The sequence below is a fragment of the Branchiostoma belcheri genome, unplaced genomic scaffold, assembly GCF_001625305.1.
Source record: "Branchiostoma belcheri isolate BF01 breed outbred unplaced genomic scaffold, Haploidv18h27 scaffold4, whole genome shotgun sequence".
Lineage (NCBI taxonomy): Eukaryota > Metazoa > Chordata > Leptocardii > Amphioxiformes > Branchiostomatidae > Branchiostoma > Branchiostoma belcheri.
This window is the reverse complement of record NW_017804020.1, coordinates 5,247,745-5,265,962: the sequence shown is the minus strand read 5'-3', so window position 1 is coordinate 5,265,962 and position 18,218 is coordinate 5,247,745. Positions and strand designations below refer to the sequence as shown.

Here is an 18,218-nt window from a genome sequence, read left to right as displayed (position 1 = left end):
GGACCGGGGCGAACCCCGGGTTGGTCTTGGTCTGATAAATGCACGCCAGACCGTGAGGTCGGCGCTTCTTCCGCATGTATTAGCTCTAGAATTACCACAGTTATCCATGTAGAATGTGACGATCAAAGGAACCATAACTGATTTAATGAGCCATTCGCAGTTTCACTGAGACAGTTTAAACTTGCACGTGCATGGCTTAAACTTTGAGACAAGCCTATGACTACTGGCAGGATCAACCAGGTAGCGAGGACGCCAGGGGCGCGCGACCGGTCTCGCCGCCGCCGCCGGGAGCGGAGGGTCCCGGGCCCCGCGCAAGCGGGGCGGGCGGTCCGCTCGACCGAACTTCGGTGGAGATTTCCGTGTTGTTTTCTGATTTTCATCATCCAATAAGATAAACTTGAAGACCGAGGTTTAAACTTGGTGCCCCTGAATCCTCAAACACTCACAAAAACCCAAGTTTTGGGCCTACCAAGGAGGCTAGTATTTCGGAGTGTATATAAAATCTATTTGTCTTTTATATACACACCGGGAGTGTATATAGCCACGGCGAATATAATATAATATTATATGTATAGAATGCCCTTGCTTCAACGGCTAGTCTGGTGCTCATCCTATTCTGACTCCACGCCCCCCCTCCCCCCCACTGAAGGGCGAGGGGGTAACTTATGATATATAAGAAGAACAGAGAAGTCTTAGGCTTTGGCATGTCTGTCTGGGCACAGGAAATTCTGTGAATTCAGAGTAGAATAGTTGGTCTATGCAGTAATCAACTAGTAATCAACTACATTTACTTGTAATAGTAAGTTACATGTTGTAGCCGAGGATCAGCCCAAGTTTTTAGGCTGACTTGTTGGTTCCCCCCACACAGAGTGAAGCCCAGCGTGTTGCCAAGGTTACACACATCAATGCCAAGTTCTCCTCACACTATGACGCTGTGGAGGCGCAGCTCAAGTCTGAGACTGTCGGTAAGAATTTGCACATCTGGATTGTATGAATAGTACTTTGTGCACTCAACCTTGAGATATTCACCTGCAGTAGACTTTCTGCTACCTTCTTTAGGGCAATACTGACTGGTTCTACTTCCTGCACCTAGCAGCAGTGGGATATACTAGTAGTTTTACCCACAGATAGATGTTAGTTGCTACCATATGTTTTCTCCTGTTTCAGGTCTTGTGACCCTGAATGAAATGAAAACAAAGCAAGAAATTTTGGTGAAGGAGAGAGAAAAAGACCTGGCCAAGAAAAGAGCAGAAGTGTGAGTACATTCACTGTTCTTTATATATGGCTTAATATATTTTATTTCCTACTCTTACCTATAAAATGCTCTTCTTCATCTTCATGAAGAAATACTAGTTGTGTTTAAAAAAAGTAGCTCTAGAAGCCATCAGGGGAAAAAGCTTTGAGCAGTTCAATTACTAGTACATCTTTCATGTCTCTTCTCTTTAGATAGGAATAACTCAATAATCGTACCTTGAAGAAAGTTCATTTGTGTTGGTATACTGCAATTTCCATCACAAAAATGCACTTCCCCAAATGGTTGCAATTGACTGCTTTACTTTGTCTTTGTCAAGGAATGATTAATCCACCACTTTTGTCATATCTCATCATATGCATGGAGTCTCTCATTATATAGTCTCTCATTACTTGAATGTATGTAGATGCATGACATGACATCACAGAAGTCAGTCCTTGACAAAGACTGGAGTTGGACAGTCAAAAATTTGTGTTGGAAATCGCAGTTCAACTTTGTTCACAATCACATTAATCATGTTGTTTCTGTATATGAAATTTTCTTGGTGTGCATTTCCCAAGTAGGGTGAAATAAAGTCAGACATTACAGGTATTAGGGGAGACAGTCATATTACCCTCTCGTCAACTTGTTTGTGCTTCTCTTGTCTATAGGTTGGAAAGAAAAGAAGAAAAGAAAGAAAGAAGGGAGAGAGCTCGGAAACAGGCCCAACTGTCTCAGCTGTCGTTCGCTGTGGATGGAGATGAAGATGAGGATGAAGAGGAGGAGGAGGAGGAAGAGGAGGAAATACAGCCAGGTACCAGTCATGTACAGCCAACTGTAATTTACTGCAAACTCCTCATTTATGTCATTGTCTTTAACTCTTGTATTGCCAATGATGATGGAATTGTGATGGAATTTAATTTTGACATAAAGGCACTGATTTAATCTTCAGGCTCTGATCCTAGTGACAGAAAAAATGACATGTGCCTTGACATGTTAGTGTTCTTAACAAGATCTCTGTTTTCTCTTCAAGTCTTCAAGAAGAAGAAACTTGGGAAGAACCCAGATGTGGACACCAGCTTCCTGCCAGACAGGGACAGGGAGGTGAGGGTCTCCAGGAATGATGGTGTCCCAGCCCAGCTGATATTAAATTAGTATCAGTCCAGCTCAGTCCTACATGTATTCTGTACTTTCAACTGCCCAATCTTTTTATTTAAGTCTTCTTGCTGTTGGTCTTTTCACAGATTTCTTTGCATGAATGTTTTAATTGATCTAACAAAAGTAACATTTAGATATTCATTTTTCAGTAAGGCTGTACATGTATCAATCTTGTGTCAAACAGAAGTACAACCCAGTTACCCCAATAGGTTTCTTCCACCTCCAACCCCCCCCCCATCTGATATCTGAGTTTGTTGTCATTTTTCTTCTTTTCACAACAAGTGCAAAGATATATCAATACGTCTAAGCAGGATTAAGTTTATTCCTTAAAGTTTGCTTAAAGTCATGATTTGAGCCATGTTTCACCACACCACCCCCCCCCCCCACTGTGCAGGAAGAAGAAAACAAACTGCGTGAAGAGTTACGTCAAGAATGGGAGGGAAAACAGGAGAAAATAAAAAGTAAGACTGAAATTGTTGATAACAGTTGACTGGAATGCACCCTCACCTCAGTGAATGCCATAATTTACAAACTGCCTAATCCACTCGGATGTTTTCAAACATGGTAACTTCTGACAGTAGTACATTTGTGTGTTATACAGATAGATACTTTCTCATGCTGTAAAATAAAAGATCAGGCTGAGAAATAAGTGACATGAGTAAACACCTGTCTTTTCCCTCCTGTAGATGAGGAAATTGAGATCACGTTCAGCTACTGGGACGGATCGGGGCACAGACGGACGGTTAAGGTAATGTCACATGTACCTGGTTTGAGTGGTAGTAATACTAGTATTAAGTACTTCTCATATTCATATTTGGTTTGGTACTTCTTATAGTGCAAGAGTACAGATCAAAATATACCTCAGGTAGTTTCCTTCTGACTGTCACTCTGTGTCTACACTACAGCTTTTATCTCTCTCGTGGTCCAGTTTTGACATAGAATTGCTGTAGGTTGTTTTCCTCAGACATTTGTGATTTTGTTTTCCAGATGAAGAAGGGAAACAGCATCCAGCAGTTCCTGCAGAGGTGCCTGGAGATGCTCAGGAAAGACTTCACAGAACTCAGGTAAGAGACCTTGGGTAAAAACTGTGAGATCTGTCATGCAAAAACTTCATTAGAAAGAAATCTCAAGCTTGGTGTCAGGCAAGAGGGCTGTCGCAAAAACTGCTATGAGAGGCCTTGTGCATACAGTTGGATAAGAGGTTCAAACAAAAGTACCTTGTGTTTTTTAATGACAAGATGATGGCAGTAGGTATTGGAGGTATTATAGGCAAAATAGTAGTTTCTCTCCCTTTCCAGGGTGCTATGAAGCCCCTCCCTGCAGGCATAGGTAGAAGCATGATGGAGTCAGGAAATTACATTTTTGTGGTAATTTTTGTTTGCTCTTTGACATCAGGTCGGCTACAGTAGAACAGTTGATGTACATCAAGGAGGACTTAATCATCCCACATGTAAGTGATGGCTTATGTCTGAGGACCATCAAACTAACAGGACGACTTTCCTGTGTCTTGATTAGTCCTCGACAGTTTTGTTTGTTCTCCTCATCACTTATTACTGAGCAGAAATCACTGTCACCACAGTTTGTCGCCATCTTGTGTTTTCTAACAAATGAAACTATGACCAAAATCTGACTATGTTGAGCTGCTTTGACCCTGTGTTGTTTTATCATTCTGCAGCACTACACATTCTATGACTTCATTGTCACCAAGGCAAGAGGCAAGAGTGGTGAGTTTTACATTTATTTATCAACTTTGAATACTATGGATGTCATACATAAGTACATTGTAGTAAATCATTATTATCACCCTCAACCTCATTGTTTTAGAAAATCTGTCTCTTTTGTTATTACTAGTACATGTATATACTGTATTACATCTCTGTTCAACCAATGAGGGAGAAGTATCTTATCATGTGACCACCTTGTTGCCAGGTCCGCTCTTCAGTTTTGATGTACATGACGATGTCCGGCTTGTGAACGACGCGACCGTGGAGAAAGACGAGGTGAGCTGGTTGCCATGGCAACAGTCATTAGGGCTGTTATCCTGGAGATTGCCAGACAGTAGACTGGTAGTCAGGGTGACTACTAGTATCATATTTAAAAGACAATCAAATATCCTAGGTACTACAAAAATGGATGGTTGGCTTGTGATCTGTCATCTTTTATCCTCTGTTGAGGTGTAGTATTTAGAGTGTGATTGGGAATACCCTGGTAGTGTGGCCGATTCTCTGTTCTTGTTGAAACAGTCCCATGCAGGTAAGGTCGTCCTGCGGAGCTGGTACGAGCGCAACAAGCACATCTTCCCTGCCAGCCGCTGGGAACCCTACGACCCTGAGAAGAAATGGGACAAATACACGGTGGGTTTTTATTGGGTAGTCTGCATGGAATCTGCTAACGTTTGGTACAAACCTTTTGCACAACCACAGTCAACTTCTGCCCCCCTGAAGCCAGTGTTGTAGCAAAGAGACTGAGTTGCACTTGATGACTTAAGAACTTGGTAAAGCTATGGTACCAACCTGGTTTGAGTGAGTGAACCTGGTTTACAAGAGCAGAGTGTCTGTAACCCAAGCTTGTATTTCAATCTTTATGAAAATCAGCATGATAGACCAATAGAGCTAATAGTTGTGTTATGTCTGAACTCTAATGACTTTTAATTTGGAAAGACAAAGTTTTTTATGCCATGAAAAATGTGCATGTTCTGTGATGTTTCAGGTGAAGTAAAGAGTAGCTGTAGCAGTGCTGTCTTCAGTCTAACAACTGGGTAACAACCATGGCAACAACATCATACAACCAGATGATACCGGGGTAACCGGAATACATTTTTGTACAACCATTTATCATCTGGACTCTTCATCACACATCTCCTAGTCTGGATATTAACATGGACCTTTCAAACAAGAAAATGAAAGGAAATGTCTTTATGATGTCTAAAGATCTGTGAAACATCTTGGTGTATGATGTGTTATCTTCTTCATCTGGAGTCGACACTTTTTCAACCCAGTGCAGGATACAGGTTGTAATTATTGTTATAACGTTAATACATCTCAATGCTGTAACAGTGTAAGGACTGTACACTAATGAGTGTATCACTAACTTAGAAACTTCCCAGGCAGTTTTGGACATTGCCAGTTACACCAAAGACTGTTTATGGGTTATGCACCCTTATGTTTGAAATGTACTTTGTAGATGGAAAGCTGTAGTTGCCGGAAATCTGTCTTTTCCATCTTTGTTTCCATGTCTGCAGTATTTCAGTCATAGGGTTAGTAAGAGAGGGGGTGGTGTAATGCCAGGCTTTTTAGTGGTAAAGGATAGAATCCTAGGATCAACTGTCTTGAAACATTTATGACATTATAGTCCAGTGTTTATTAACATGTTCCTCCTATGTGACTTAAGATTAGGGTCAAAATGTATCATAGCTTAATCTGTTTTTGTAGTAAAATATATTTGAGCAATCACAAATTGTGGCATGGTAACCTGATGCATTTTCACTCACAATAAAGAAATTTTATGGTATTTGATAATTGTGTGACAATGTTATGTCTTTTTTTTTAAATTACTTACAAAGCATCTGCAAGATGAGAGAAAAACTGCCATCTTCTAACGTTACATTGTACTTAGTATATTGTAGCATGGAGGTATATTTTTATACCTCCATGATTGTAGCAACCCATCGACTGCCTGCATTTTCTTCAGATATGAACTTTCATATGCATTCAAACATAGATAGCAAAACGGTAAAAAATGTGATTATAACTTCGTCCTAAATCCCAATTTTCCCCTGTCTCTTCTGTGTCTCACAAGATACATTTATTCCGATTTTTTTTAGCCTTTCTGGTAGCTAGTAGTAGTACTCATTCAAAGTGACTGTGCCTATGGGACCTCCCAGCATGCAACAGGTGGCCATTCCCAGGACACGTACTTTTGACCAATGAGCGCGCGGCTCTGCCCCCACGTGATCCGTGTTGCCATGGGGACAGGGAAGCCTTACCCCCCAGTGGGATCGAGCAGTAGGGTGCGTCCTTGGCAGGGACTACAGTTCCGTACGCCCACGTTTTCACCTTTTCTGCAAAAGTTTTGATATTTTTAACCGCAGCCATGGGGTGTGGAAACTCCAAGGCTCACACGGCAGCGACGTCAGGTGTGTAATGCGTTCTTATTATGGACAAATGTTAGAATGCCGGCTTGACCTTCAAGTCTGTCATATATTTTCTTGCACTTGCACGAGATCGTTCTGAGCTGATGACGAAATACAACAAATGCTTACCATGCTGATTTAATTGGTACCTGCTCACCTGTCTAGTTTTCTCTGATGGATAACCATGATTGTAATCTGTGTCTTTCGTTTCTCTTTGCAGTTCCGCATCAAACGTAAGTACCGATATGCCGTGCAGACTGCATGTATTTTGAGGTGCTGCTCCTGTGTGTTGAGGGGCCAATTTCACAACAGCATGTAGGTATAGCTACCGTCTGTATTCTGCATGTTTTATCCCCACACCCTACCCCCTAAAAACTAGCGTCAGTGTTGACCACCCCTTCCCCACCCCCTGTCCCATGTGTCGATAAACCGGTATCTGCATGTGAGTGAATGCACGTAATTCAATACCGACCAGCCAGACTGCCTTTTATCAATTTTCGGACATCGTATTTGCGGCGTATTTATCCAGGGCGGACGGCCTTTGTTTTCCGCACAATGGGTTTTGAAAAGGTGTTTACTTCTGTTATGTGGAAGCCCGCGGGTTGCCAGCTATCAGGTTCTCAGGTGTTTGCCCTTCGTCAGGTCTTGAAAAGACTTGGTGTGTGGAGACCCAGATCACTGTGCACCCGCGTTAGTGACAAATGAGTGGGTGCTATGGTAGCCCCAAACATACAACAAACCAACTTATCTAAACTGATGCATCCCTGGATCATCTTTAATTCACAGAGATTAAAAATTGTGTCTTCTAAACAGGCCGCCATGTCTGGTAAAACTATGAACAGGATTTGGAAGCTTTTATATCTTTTGGTTTTTTGATTGGATGCCAACAGATGTCTTTGAAACCAATGTATCATTCTGTGCGTGACTAATGATTTATGTAACATACCAGCCCTTCACTACAGGTGTACCCCATGTAACAGGTAACATACCTGTGAAGTCAGGCGCCTGTGTACAGTAACATAGGGACTGTTTGTTTGTTATAGATAAATAAAAAAAAGTCTGGCAACGTAACATACCTACTATCACAGGTAGTCATCAAACCTACCTGTCAAGAGTAGCAAAGTACACCAGGTCCTGTAGCATACCTGATTAGTCTTGAACAGGTGGTACTATAACACACCTGTCCAGTCTAACACAGGTGGCTCTATAACACACCTGTCTAGTATAGCACAGGTGGATATGTAACACACCTGACAACTGACTGTCTAGCATAGAAAAGTTGATAATAATCTTACCATTTCAGTGAGTTAATAGTCTGTAATAATAAATACAACAAAGCTATATTGAGATTTTATACCTTTTTGTTTTGGGACCAAAAACTAATTTACAAATCGTTTTCAAGCGTGGTTGTGATTTGATATCCAAATACACATGTCTAAATTGCAAATACACACTGCTGAAATGCAAATACACACATCTGAAAGGAGGAATACACACTCGAGAAATCTGAATACACACTTGAGAATAGAAATACACACTTGCTAACACTGAAATATACACTTGTGAATTTGAAATGCATACTTGGGAATGCATTATTAATTTGGAATGCATACTTGTGAAATATGATGCTGCACTTCTAAAACTCTTTATTCAGAATACACACTTGTAAAATTTGAATACACACTTTGAAACAACAATACACACCTATTCATGGTAGAGATGCCAGTAATTGGTTTGCTGATAGGCAATACATTGTATCAGTAAACATAAATTTTTTGGAAGTTGAAACATTACGGTTAAATATCCTATTTAACCTCCTTGATATAATCTTCCCTCATATCAGGTGTTCAGAAATTGCTCCATCAAATACAGATCTGATACTTGTGCGCAAGTTGTTGAATGAATGAACAAAACAGCTTTCAGGAGTGACAATTCTGACCAGCCTTGTTCCTACACAGACATTGCTAGGTAATAAAACTTTGGCAGTTCTCTTATGCAGCATTTGGTAAAATGTTTCTAGGTCAGCTCTGGGTACACTGGAAGGTTATTTGACATGTGTAAGTGGTGCTGAAGTCCATGTCTTTCCTGCGGTCATGTGGTATCAACACTGGCTACAGCAGCGCCTCTCCTGTGGGTGCGTGGTTCCACTACTGGCTACCATGTCTCTCCATTTGTCACCTGTGTGTGGTACCACAACAGACTACCTTCATTTCACACATGTGGGTGTGTGGTACCACCACAGGCTACCTCTATGTCTCTTCTGTTTGTGTGTGTGGTACCACCACAGGCTGCCTCCATTTCTCACCTGTGGATGTGTCTCACCTGAGGGTGGGTGCTCGGCTACCTGGCTTAGGGCTACTGACCTGTAGGTCAGGCAGCATTGCTTCCTGCCAAATCAAAGTGGCGGAACTTGGCTTGTTGCTGTAGTCTCCATGGTATTTAATCAACATCTCAACATTGAGGCATACACAGGGCTCCAAATACTACCTTCTGTTTTCTGCCAAATGTGAGCTAGTTCTTTTGGCTAGCTGGTTTTCAAGCTGTTAATTTGTTTTTGGAGGAAATTTTACATTGCATGTGGGTATTTTGAACTCTGATTCAGACTGTGTCTTTGTGTAGAACCGGTCTAGTGTCTTTGTTTAGAATCAAGTAGAGCTGCTGCATCAGTCCAATAAATAGACACACTCCTGCTTGGGCATAAATGATTCAGATGAGCACCTGAACACCTGATACAAATCCATGTGTACTGAAGTGGGGTTAGAAACCATCAATCCAATACTTGACTAATTGTAATATTACTATGGTGACATATTATGAGTGTATAAAACAGCCATGTTATTTTATCTCACACAGCAGTTCAAAACCCGGTGATCAACATGAACAGCAGGAGGAGACCAGGTAGTCACATGTGGAACGACAGTCTTTCAGTCAAAGGGGGAGACAACAAAATCCAGCCTTTTACCTTTGAACCCCAAACCCTACTTACAATTGAATGGAATGTGTATGAGGACAGTAAAATTAAGCTGTGTAGGACTGTTATTAGCTTGGGTCAAAATCTCCCCTCATTTGCACCAGTCCTACCTGAAACAAAATATAAAACCCAAAGTAAGTAGGATTTGGGGTTGAAAGGTCCAAAAGTTGAATTTTGCTGCCATCTCTTGAACTTCTGCATGCCTCTACTGTGTCACATACACGAACCTGCTCAGGGTCATGTGACAATCATGATCAACTTTACATCAACATTCTCCTGTTTAAACAGTCACTCCGATTGTGCAATAAAGGCTCCTCCTTTGCATGCATCATCATGGGTCATGTGCATGTTCATGGTCTGACTTTCAGGCTGCACCAGTTCATTTCCTTGGTTCTTAGACAGTCATAAATAAAATAAAACGTCATGTTTGTAAGATTAAACAGGGGGCCAGGGGGCTGAATCTGAAAAAAATATGTACCAAAGTACAGAGTTTAATCCCCATAGACTCTGTTTGATCTTCCAGTTTAGAATTTTTTTTTGTCTGAGAACCAACAAATGAAACTGCAGCTGTAGCCTTACAAGGTATACCGGTAGCGCATCACAAGTCTGTGGATTATATTCTCCTACTGTGCAGTAGAAACTTCCCACATTGCATGCCAGTTTACTCCAGGTCTTGGTAACCATCTTTATACACTGGTACTTTTCTTGACAAGCGGGCATGTGCAATCATAGTCACTCTCTACCTTCTCATGCATGGGTCATCATGTTGTCATCTTCTGTCACCTAGTTCTTAGTAATATTTTAAATTGTGTTGTTTAGTTAAAACCTAAACGTAAAACATAAAACATGGAAGCTGCATGACATTCAGAGGATTTTAGAAAATTTTGAACATAAAGCTAACATCAATGATATCAAGATTGAGCTGACTTATCAACAAAGTCAGCCCAACTGCCAACAGCGGCATTGTGTTGTTTTGTCTCACACAGCAGTTTACAACCACCTGCACTACATGAACACCATGAGGAGACCAGGTAGACCTTATGGAAAGATGGTCCTTCAGTTAAACCTTTCTGCATGCCTTTATAATGTCACAGAAATATTCCTCTCTTGCATGCAAACATGTATACTGGGTCATGTGCAATCCATCTTTAACTAGTATCAAAAATAAACACTCCTCTGTATAAACAATGATCTGCATGCTGCAATAAGCTTTTTACTGCATGGACATCATATAAGCACAAATTCATTTCATTCACTCTGACTTCATTTTCCAGTACCCCACAGAATAATGCAAAAATACAAAAATGACAGCAAAACAATATTATGTGAAGTCCTCAAGATCCTCCCTAAAATGAAATAATTGATGACAAACAGACCAATCATGTTATAAGACAAAAGGAACTAAAAGATAAAAATTGAAATTGCAATAGGAATATATTATGAAAATGCCAATGTAAACATATTAAATTTGGCATGTTAATTGATGAAATTAATAAAAATTGTAATAAAAGAAAAAAATTATGTACATCAGGAACATTTGAAAGACAAAAATAAAGCAAAATAAAACAGGTTAAAAAGTCCGCAAACCATTTCCTCCTATCGCTGGTGCAATAAGTTACCTATTGCCTGTAGACTTACATGATTTTCACTTGTGACCCTCTCCCTTAGCATCCCAAACTACCCTGATCTGACAGTCCACAACAACTGGATGTCACGATGTCTGACTGGAGAAATCTACAAGAGGCTGAAGGACAAGAAGACTCAGTCTGGCTACACGCTGGACGGATGTATCCAGACAGGTGTCGACAACCCAGGTCAGGACTCATGTTTCAACTTTATGTCAGGCACTTTAGGGTCAGCTGATTCAGAAGTTAAGATTGGGCGTAGATGTGGAGCTTTTGATGTGGATGTCTACAAACTGGGATGTGTCTTGTACATGTGTTAACCCAGTTATAATAGTATAATAATCTATTATGCTTTCATTCCCCCTGCAGGCCACCCCTTCATCATGACAGTTGGGGCAGTGGCAGGAGACGAGGAAAGCTACAAAACCTTCGCCGACATGTTCGACCCGATAATCAGTGGCCGTCATGGTGGGTACGGGAAAGATGCAAAGCACAAGACGGACCTCACCCACGAGAACCTGCGCGGAGGCGACAATTTGGACCCCAACTACGTTCTGTCCTCACGTGTGCGCACTGGCAGAAGCATCCGCGGGCTGGCCCTGCCACCATGGTGCACACGTGCTGAACGGAGGGATGTGGAGAAGATTCTGAAGGAGGCCCTCGCCACGTTTGATGGTAGGCTACGGAGATATTATCCTATGGATGACGTCCTTTGTAGATATCAATGCTGATGTGTGAATATGAAACATGTTTGCAAACCATTATTTACATCCTACAAAAGTTATAAGGAAAAAAAGGCTGAAGCCATTCAAAGATCTTTAAAAATCAGAGAATGCGTCAAAGCAAACATGTGACTTAAACATATAGATCTGAGATGATTGTGTCTGATTCTGTGTTCAGGAGAGTTCTCGGGCAAGTACTACCCACTGACGGGTATGACAGAACAGGAGCAGCAGCAGCTGATCGATGACCACTTCCTGTTTGACAAGCCAGTCTCTCCTCTCCTGACCTGCGCTGGGATGGCTCGTGACTGGCCTGATGCTCGCGGCATCTGGTAGGAAACAACTTTCCTCTACTCAGAACTGTTTCCTCTCATGAAATCTTAGGGTGTATCGATAACAGACCAAAAGATTGAGGGAAATAACTGACACCATGTTTGCTAATGACATTATGGAAAAACAAGAGGTCACCAAATTTTCCTCAAGATCACCAATTCACCAATCCGCTGGTGTTCTTTGGATCATAATGGTAATGATATTTGGCATATAATTACAGAGTGATCTAGCTTCTTCTCACATCGTTCCTTCGCTCCCCAGGCACAACAATGATAAGACCTTCCTGGTGTGGATCAACGAGGAGGACCACACCCGGGTCATCTCCATGGAGAAGGGCGGCAACATGAAGCGTGTGTTCCAGCGCTTCTGCACAGGACTGAAGAAGGTGGAGGATGTCATCAAGTCTAAAGGCTACGAGTTCATGTGGAACCCTCACCTGGGCTACATCCTCACCTGTCCATCAAACCTGGGGACAGGCCTCAGGGCCGGGGTTCATGTCAAGGTTAGTTATCTATCAATCAATGATCAATAGCCTTACATATGTGACATCTTGGGCAGCAGTTGAGCCAGGTATAGCTACATGTGGCACATTCCAAAAGGTGACGACATCAGCAAAATCAACATACTATCAGGTATATTGTCACATGTACAGGAATGCAGTTTCTAGTACAGTGACTACTAGACAAAGTATAGGCTGTCTGTGGTACTGAAACTATCGTTGCACATACCATAACACTGAACATCGATATGAAGAGCAATGTTTCGGGCATTTGTGTTGCACATTCTGTTAAATTTTGAATTATAAAACCAGATGTTATTATGTTGCTATCTGCATAGATGCAAATGTCACTTCCATTTGTCACCTCAGCTGCCGAAAGTCAGTCAACACCCGGACTTCGAACACTTCCTGGAGAAGCTGCGTCTGCAGAAGCGCGGGACAGGTGGCGTCGACACGGCAGCCACGGGAGGAACCTTCGACATCTCCAATGCCGACCGTCTTGGCATGTCAGAGGTGGAGCTTGTGCAGAAGGTGGTGGATGGCGTGGAGCTGCTGGTTAACATGGAGAAGGCCATGGAAGCAGGTGGGCTGGTTGTCTTGCTTTATTTCCCATGGTGCAGTCTCAAGTTTACTTTTTTTCTCATTGTTATCATAATTATAGTGTCAGAGTAAGGCTTGATTGATAACAAACAAACATTTGCCTTTTCAGGAAAGGATGTGTACACGGTGTGGCCCAAAGCCTACCCTGACCTGACTAAACACAACAACTGGATGGCCAAGTGTATGACTCCACAGCTGTACCACAGCCTGGTGGACAAGAAAACTGACAGCGGGTACACAATTGACGAGTGCATCCAGACTGGTGTGGACAATCCAGGTATGTACCATGTCAGCTGTGAAATAAATAAAAATTTACAGCACAACAATTGCTATTATATAACAACAAACATACTGATATTAATCTACATTACACTACCTTACTATTGGTAGAATTTCTAGTATAATAGCCTTTCTAAGAATATTGTCATATTGATAAGTACAATGCATTGGTTGTCACATGTTGCAGGGAGAAGGCTAAATTAATGTGAACTAAGGCTTTAATGGAATATCTTTCAATGTTCCAAATACTTGTTCTCCCCTCCCCAGGCCACCCCTTCATCATGACTGTTGGGCTGGTGGCAGGAGATGAGGAATGCTACACAACGTTTGCAGACTTGTTCGACCCTGTCATCGAAGGTCGGCACAACGGCTACAAAAAAACGGACACGCACAAAACTGATCTTGATGCCAGCAAGCTGCAAGGAGGGGATGACCTTGACCCAAAGTACGTGCTGTCGTCTCGTGTGCGTACTGGCCGCAGCATCCGTGGGTACTCCCTCCCACCGTGGTGCACGCGAGCAGAGAGGCGGGGTGTTGAGAAGGTTCTGTGCGAAGCGCTGGGGAAGCTCGAGGGTGAGCTTCAGGGCAAGTACTACCCGCTCTACGAGATGGACGACAAAACACAGGAGCAACTGATCGCTGATCACTTCCTCTTCGACAAGCCAGTTTCGCCTCTCCTCACATCGGCAAAGATGGCCCGTGACTGGCCCGACGCCCGTGGGATCTGGCACAACGACGCCAAGAACTTCCTGGTGTGGATCAACGAGGAGGACCACACCCGGGTCATCTCCATGGAGAAGGGCGGCAACATGAAGAAGGTGTTTGAGCGGTTCTGCGATGGGCTGAAGAAGGTGGAAGAGTTGGTGAAAGAGCAGGGGAAGGAGTTCATGTGGAGTGAACACCTGGGCTACATCCTCACCTGTCCATCTAACCTGGGAACAGGGCTGCGAGCTGGCGTGCACGTGAAACTACCAAAGCTCAGCACACACCCGCACTTCAGTCACATCCTGGAACAGCTCAGGTTACAGAAGCGTGGCACTGGTGGTGTCGACACCGCAGCAAAGGGCGGAATCTTTGACATCTCCAACACAGACAGGTTAGGATGCTCGGAGGTTGAGCTGGTCCAGAAGGTGGTGGACGGGGTGAAGTTACTGGTGGAGATGGAGAAACGGCTGGAGAAGAAGAAGGACATCAGCGACCTCATCCCAGGTCAGCACACAGCTAATTATCAACATTATCAACAGTCAGAATACATATTGACCATGACTATGACTACTACTGTTTGTTAAATGTACTCAATGTGTTGATTTAAGAAATTTATAAAATTTCCGTGCTAGATTTAACCTGAACACTTAACATGGCATCTGTCCTTGTTACGATTGGTAAGAGGAATAGACGTAGCTAAAACTGGAACAAGAGACACATTTTTCCTTTTTTATTGCCACCCCAGGTGGCCCCCTGGTGGAACCATCCGAGGTGAAGATTGAGCTCCAGAGTGACAACTTCCCCGAATTCTCCCAGCACAACAACCACATGGCCAAGTGCCTCACCAAGGAGATCTTCGACACTCTTAAAGACAAGAAAACTAAGAATGGATGTACACTGGACTTGTGTATCCAGACAGGTGTAGACAACCCTGGTAAGTCTGAATCCTTCAACTACATGTTCATGTAACATTTGTCTGAGAATCTCCTGCTGTTCTTCCTGTCCACTCAGACAATCTCTTCATCATGAGTGTTATTATGATGATTATGGAATCATTTTGGTAGTAATGTTACAGATTTACTGTGGTTGATTTCACCTTTTGACATTTTTTATATTTTCCCCTTCCCCAGGCCACCCATTCATCATGACAGTGGGGGCAGTGGCAGGAGACGAGGAATCCTACACTGTCTTTGCCGACCTGTTTGACCCAGTCATCGAAGCTCGCCATAAGGGCTTCAAGAAGACCGACAAGCACAAGACCGACCTGGATGCCACCAAGCTGAATGGTGGTGACGACTTGGATCCCGACTTTGTCTTGTCCTCCCGCGTGCGCACAGGTCGCAGCATCCGTGGCTACAGCCTCCCCCCGCTGTGCAGCCGCCACGAGCGCAGGGAAGTAGAGCGCATCGTGTCCACTGCACTGGGAAACCTCAGCGGAGAGTTCTCGGGCAAGTACTACCCGCTGAAGGGCATGACAGAAGAGGAGCAGCAGCAGCTGATCGATGACCACTTCCTGTTTGACAAGCCTGTCTCTCCGCTCCTGACCTGCGCAGGGATGGCTCGTGACTGGCCTGACGCTCGTGGCATCTGGTAATTTTATAAGACCATTACATTCTTTTGCGGGATAGGGGGCTGGGATAAAAAAATATGGTGCATTTCATATGGTATGTCATGGGTTTCTATTGCAAAAGGAAACAATCACAGTTTTGGGAGAAACTTGCAGTTGTTGTTCATTTCTTCCATAGAATGAGCTTTCAAATATCAATGTGGAAAGCGCAAAACGAATTATTTGTATTCAGATTAAACTTTGCTGTATAATGAGAAAAATGCAAGGAGTTGCCAAACTTACCATGTGTCTGGGTAACATTTTCCCAGGCACAACAACGACAAGACCTTCCTGGTGTGGATCAACGAGGAGGATCACACCCGCCTGATCTCCATGGAGAAGGGTGGCAACATGAAACGCGTTTTTGAGCGGTTCTGCAACGGGCTCAACCTGGTAGAGAAGGAAATGAAGAAGATGGGGAAGGCTTACATGTGGAATGAACACCTTGGCTACGTCCTCACCTGTCCATCTAACCTGGGCACAGGGCTGAGGGCTGGGGTACACGTCAAGGTAAGGCTGCTTACATTTGGGCTGAAGATATGTAAAATGACTATGCTGGCAACTGTTCAAAACTTTTGTAAGAAAATTGTTTGCAAGGAAAAATTTTGCTAAGATGTTGCATTTCAACATCTAACGAAATTTTGTTCATGTTAGCAGCCCAAATTCTAACCATCTTGATTTGATTGCAATTATAATCTTAATCTCAATCTCGGCTGAGGACTGATGGTAAATTCTAACGGCCCTGAGAGGAAAGTTCTGGAGAATGTTGCCATGTATGTTTCAGCTGCCGAAAATGAGCACCCATGAGAAGTTTGACGAGGTTCTGGAGAAGCTGAGCCTGCAGAAGCGAGGAACGGGAGGCGTGGACACCGCAGCCGAGGGAGGAATCTTCGACATCTCCAACTCCGACAGACTCGGGCACTCCGAGGTCTCCCTTGTACAACAGGTAAAATTTACTGTGTAGAAAGTTCCTGGGTAGTTTAAGAAAACTAAATTTGTAAGCTGTGAAATAAATAAGAAAATTAGTTCTCTACACTGTCTGCTCTGTTAATCCTCTCCAGGATGTTTTAATTTTGACATAAGACCTTGGCCCTCTAACTACCTCTCTATCTGAATTAAAAAGTTTCTACTAATAGTATAGTGATAATTGTATCATTATTGTATCCATGTGCAGCGTAAACACTACTCACCTAGCCTGTGTGATATAGCTGGTAGTAACGTTTCCATTTTTCTTGCTTCGACAGGTTATCGACGGCGTCAAGCTGCTGGTTGCCATGGAGAAGAAGCTGATGGCTGGCGAGTCCATCGACGACCTCATGCCCGGACAGACTTCAGTCGAACACGAAACAAACGTGTAGAAACTCCAAGAGTTTAATGCTAAGAACTGTACAGAGTTGGTTACTGGTAGGCACTCTGGTGGGCTTAGACTTCTGAGTAATTGTTGTTAAGCTTGAACAATAAATATGCAATCAGTGCTGGCAGGCAGTCAACTCTGTACAGGTCTTACCCAAGCTAGTTTACAAGACTAACTTGGAAAGAGGACTGGGCTATGTTCTAAAAAATGTGTAAACTGATATGACAAACACATGTTTATCTGTTTATAAACAATTAACCTGTTTCCCATACGTAAAGCTGTTCTGTTTCAATGTAGAGAGTTTAACTCATGGCTGTTTGAATTGTATATAAATTTCCAGCATTGTGGTGGTTTTTAGGTGACTTCATTTTTCAGATAGCTAGTCTGACATGTCTGATTGCATATGACAATATGACTGTGACACAAGATCTAGTCTTCCATTCCATGTGCACTCTGTTGAACCAAAGTATCCTTAAACATAATCTGTAGCTTTCATCACATTGATAAACTCTGTACAGAGCTACAAGTGATATGAAGTATTGTATTTTTCTTACAATTTTATAAATACCGTTCTGACTGGTTCCGTCCATGTGTATAAAACTGGGAAGAACTTTTCCAAGAAAATTTTATGTAGATTTTAGTAGAATCTCCCATCATGACATAATATCTTCTTAAAAGTGCTGCTTTTCATAAGTTTCACCGTTTCAAATGTTGATCAGCAATGTTGGATATACCTGGTATATGGAAGGTTTTTTTGTGTGCAAAATGGTATTACTTATTTGTACAGACACATTGTCCTGACAATGTGAGTAGTGATAGTAATGTTATATGTAGAGCAGTTTGCTGGGCTGTTTGAAGATGATTTATTTTACATATTATAAAATATGCAGTGTGTTCCTTGATCTAATGCCCTACACAGGTGGCTTTAGGTTGAAACATTTGCTACAACGTTATGTTTGTGTTTTTGTTTGTCTGACTGCCAAATAAAACCAGAACAAGTCAA

The 18,218-nt window shown here is 42.6% G+C and overlaps 1 protein-coding gene across 1 annotated transcript in view; it reads left to right on the top strand.

Moving 5' to 3' along the window:
- The window catches only part of LOC109477310 (creatine kinase, flagellar-like), a 19,174-nt gene extending 956 nt beyond the window's left edge, over positions 1-18,218 (top strand). The window contains 25 exon segments of the mRNA XM_019778441.1: positions 869-965; positions 1,168-1,255; positions 1,903-2,045; positions 2,265-2,335; positions 2,784-2,850; positions 3,076-3,137; positions 3,377-3,453; positions 3,785-3,839; positions 4,065-4,113; positions 4,319-4,389; positions 6,364-6,414; positions 6,416-6,524; positions 6,742-6,754; positions 11,161-11,306; positions 11,487-11,792; positions 12,018-12,171; positions 12,434-12,674; positions 13,041-13,254; positions 13,381-13,548; positions 13,818-14,759; positions 15,001-15,189; positions 15,386-15,845; positions 16,131-16,371; positions 16,646-16,807; positions 17,106-18,218. Coding sequence (XP_019634000.1) covers positions 869-965; positions 1,168-1,255; positions 1,903-2,045; positions 2,265-2,335; positions 2,784-2,850; positions 3,076-3,137; positions 3,377-3,453; positions 3,785-3,839; positions 4,065-4,113; positions 4,319-4,389; positions 6,364-6,414; positions 6,416-6,524; positions 6,742-6,754; positions 11,161-11,306; positions 11,487-11,792; positions 12,018-12,171; positions 12,434-12,674; positions 13,041-13,254; positions 13,381-13,548; positions 13,818-14,759; positions 15,001-15,189; positions 15,386-15,845; positions 16,131-16,371; positions 16,646-16,807; positions 17,106-17,219 — 4,290 coding nt within the window. The 3' untranslated portion in view covers positions 17,220-18,218.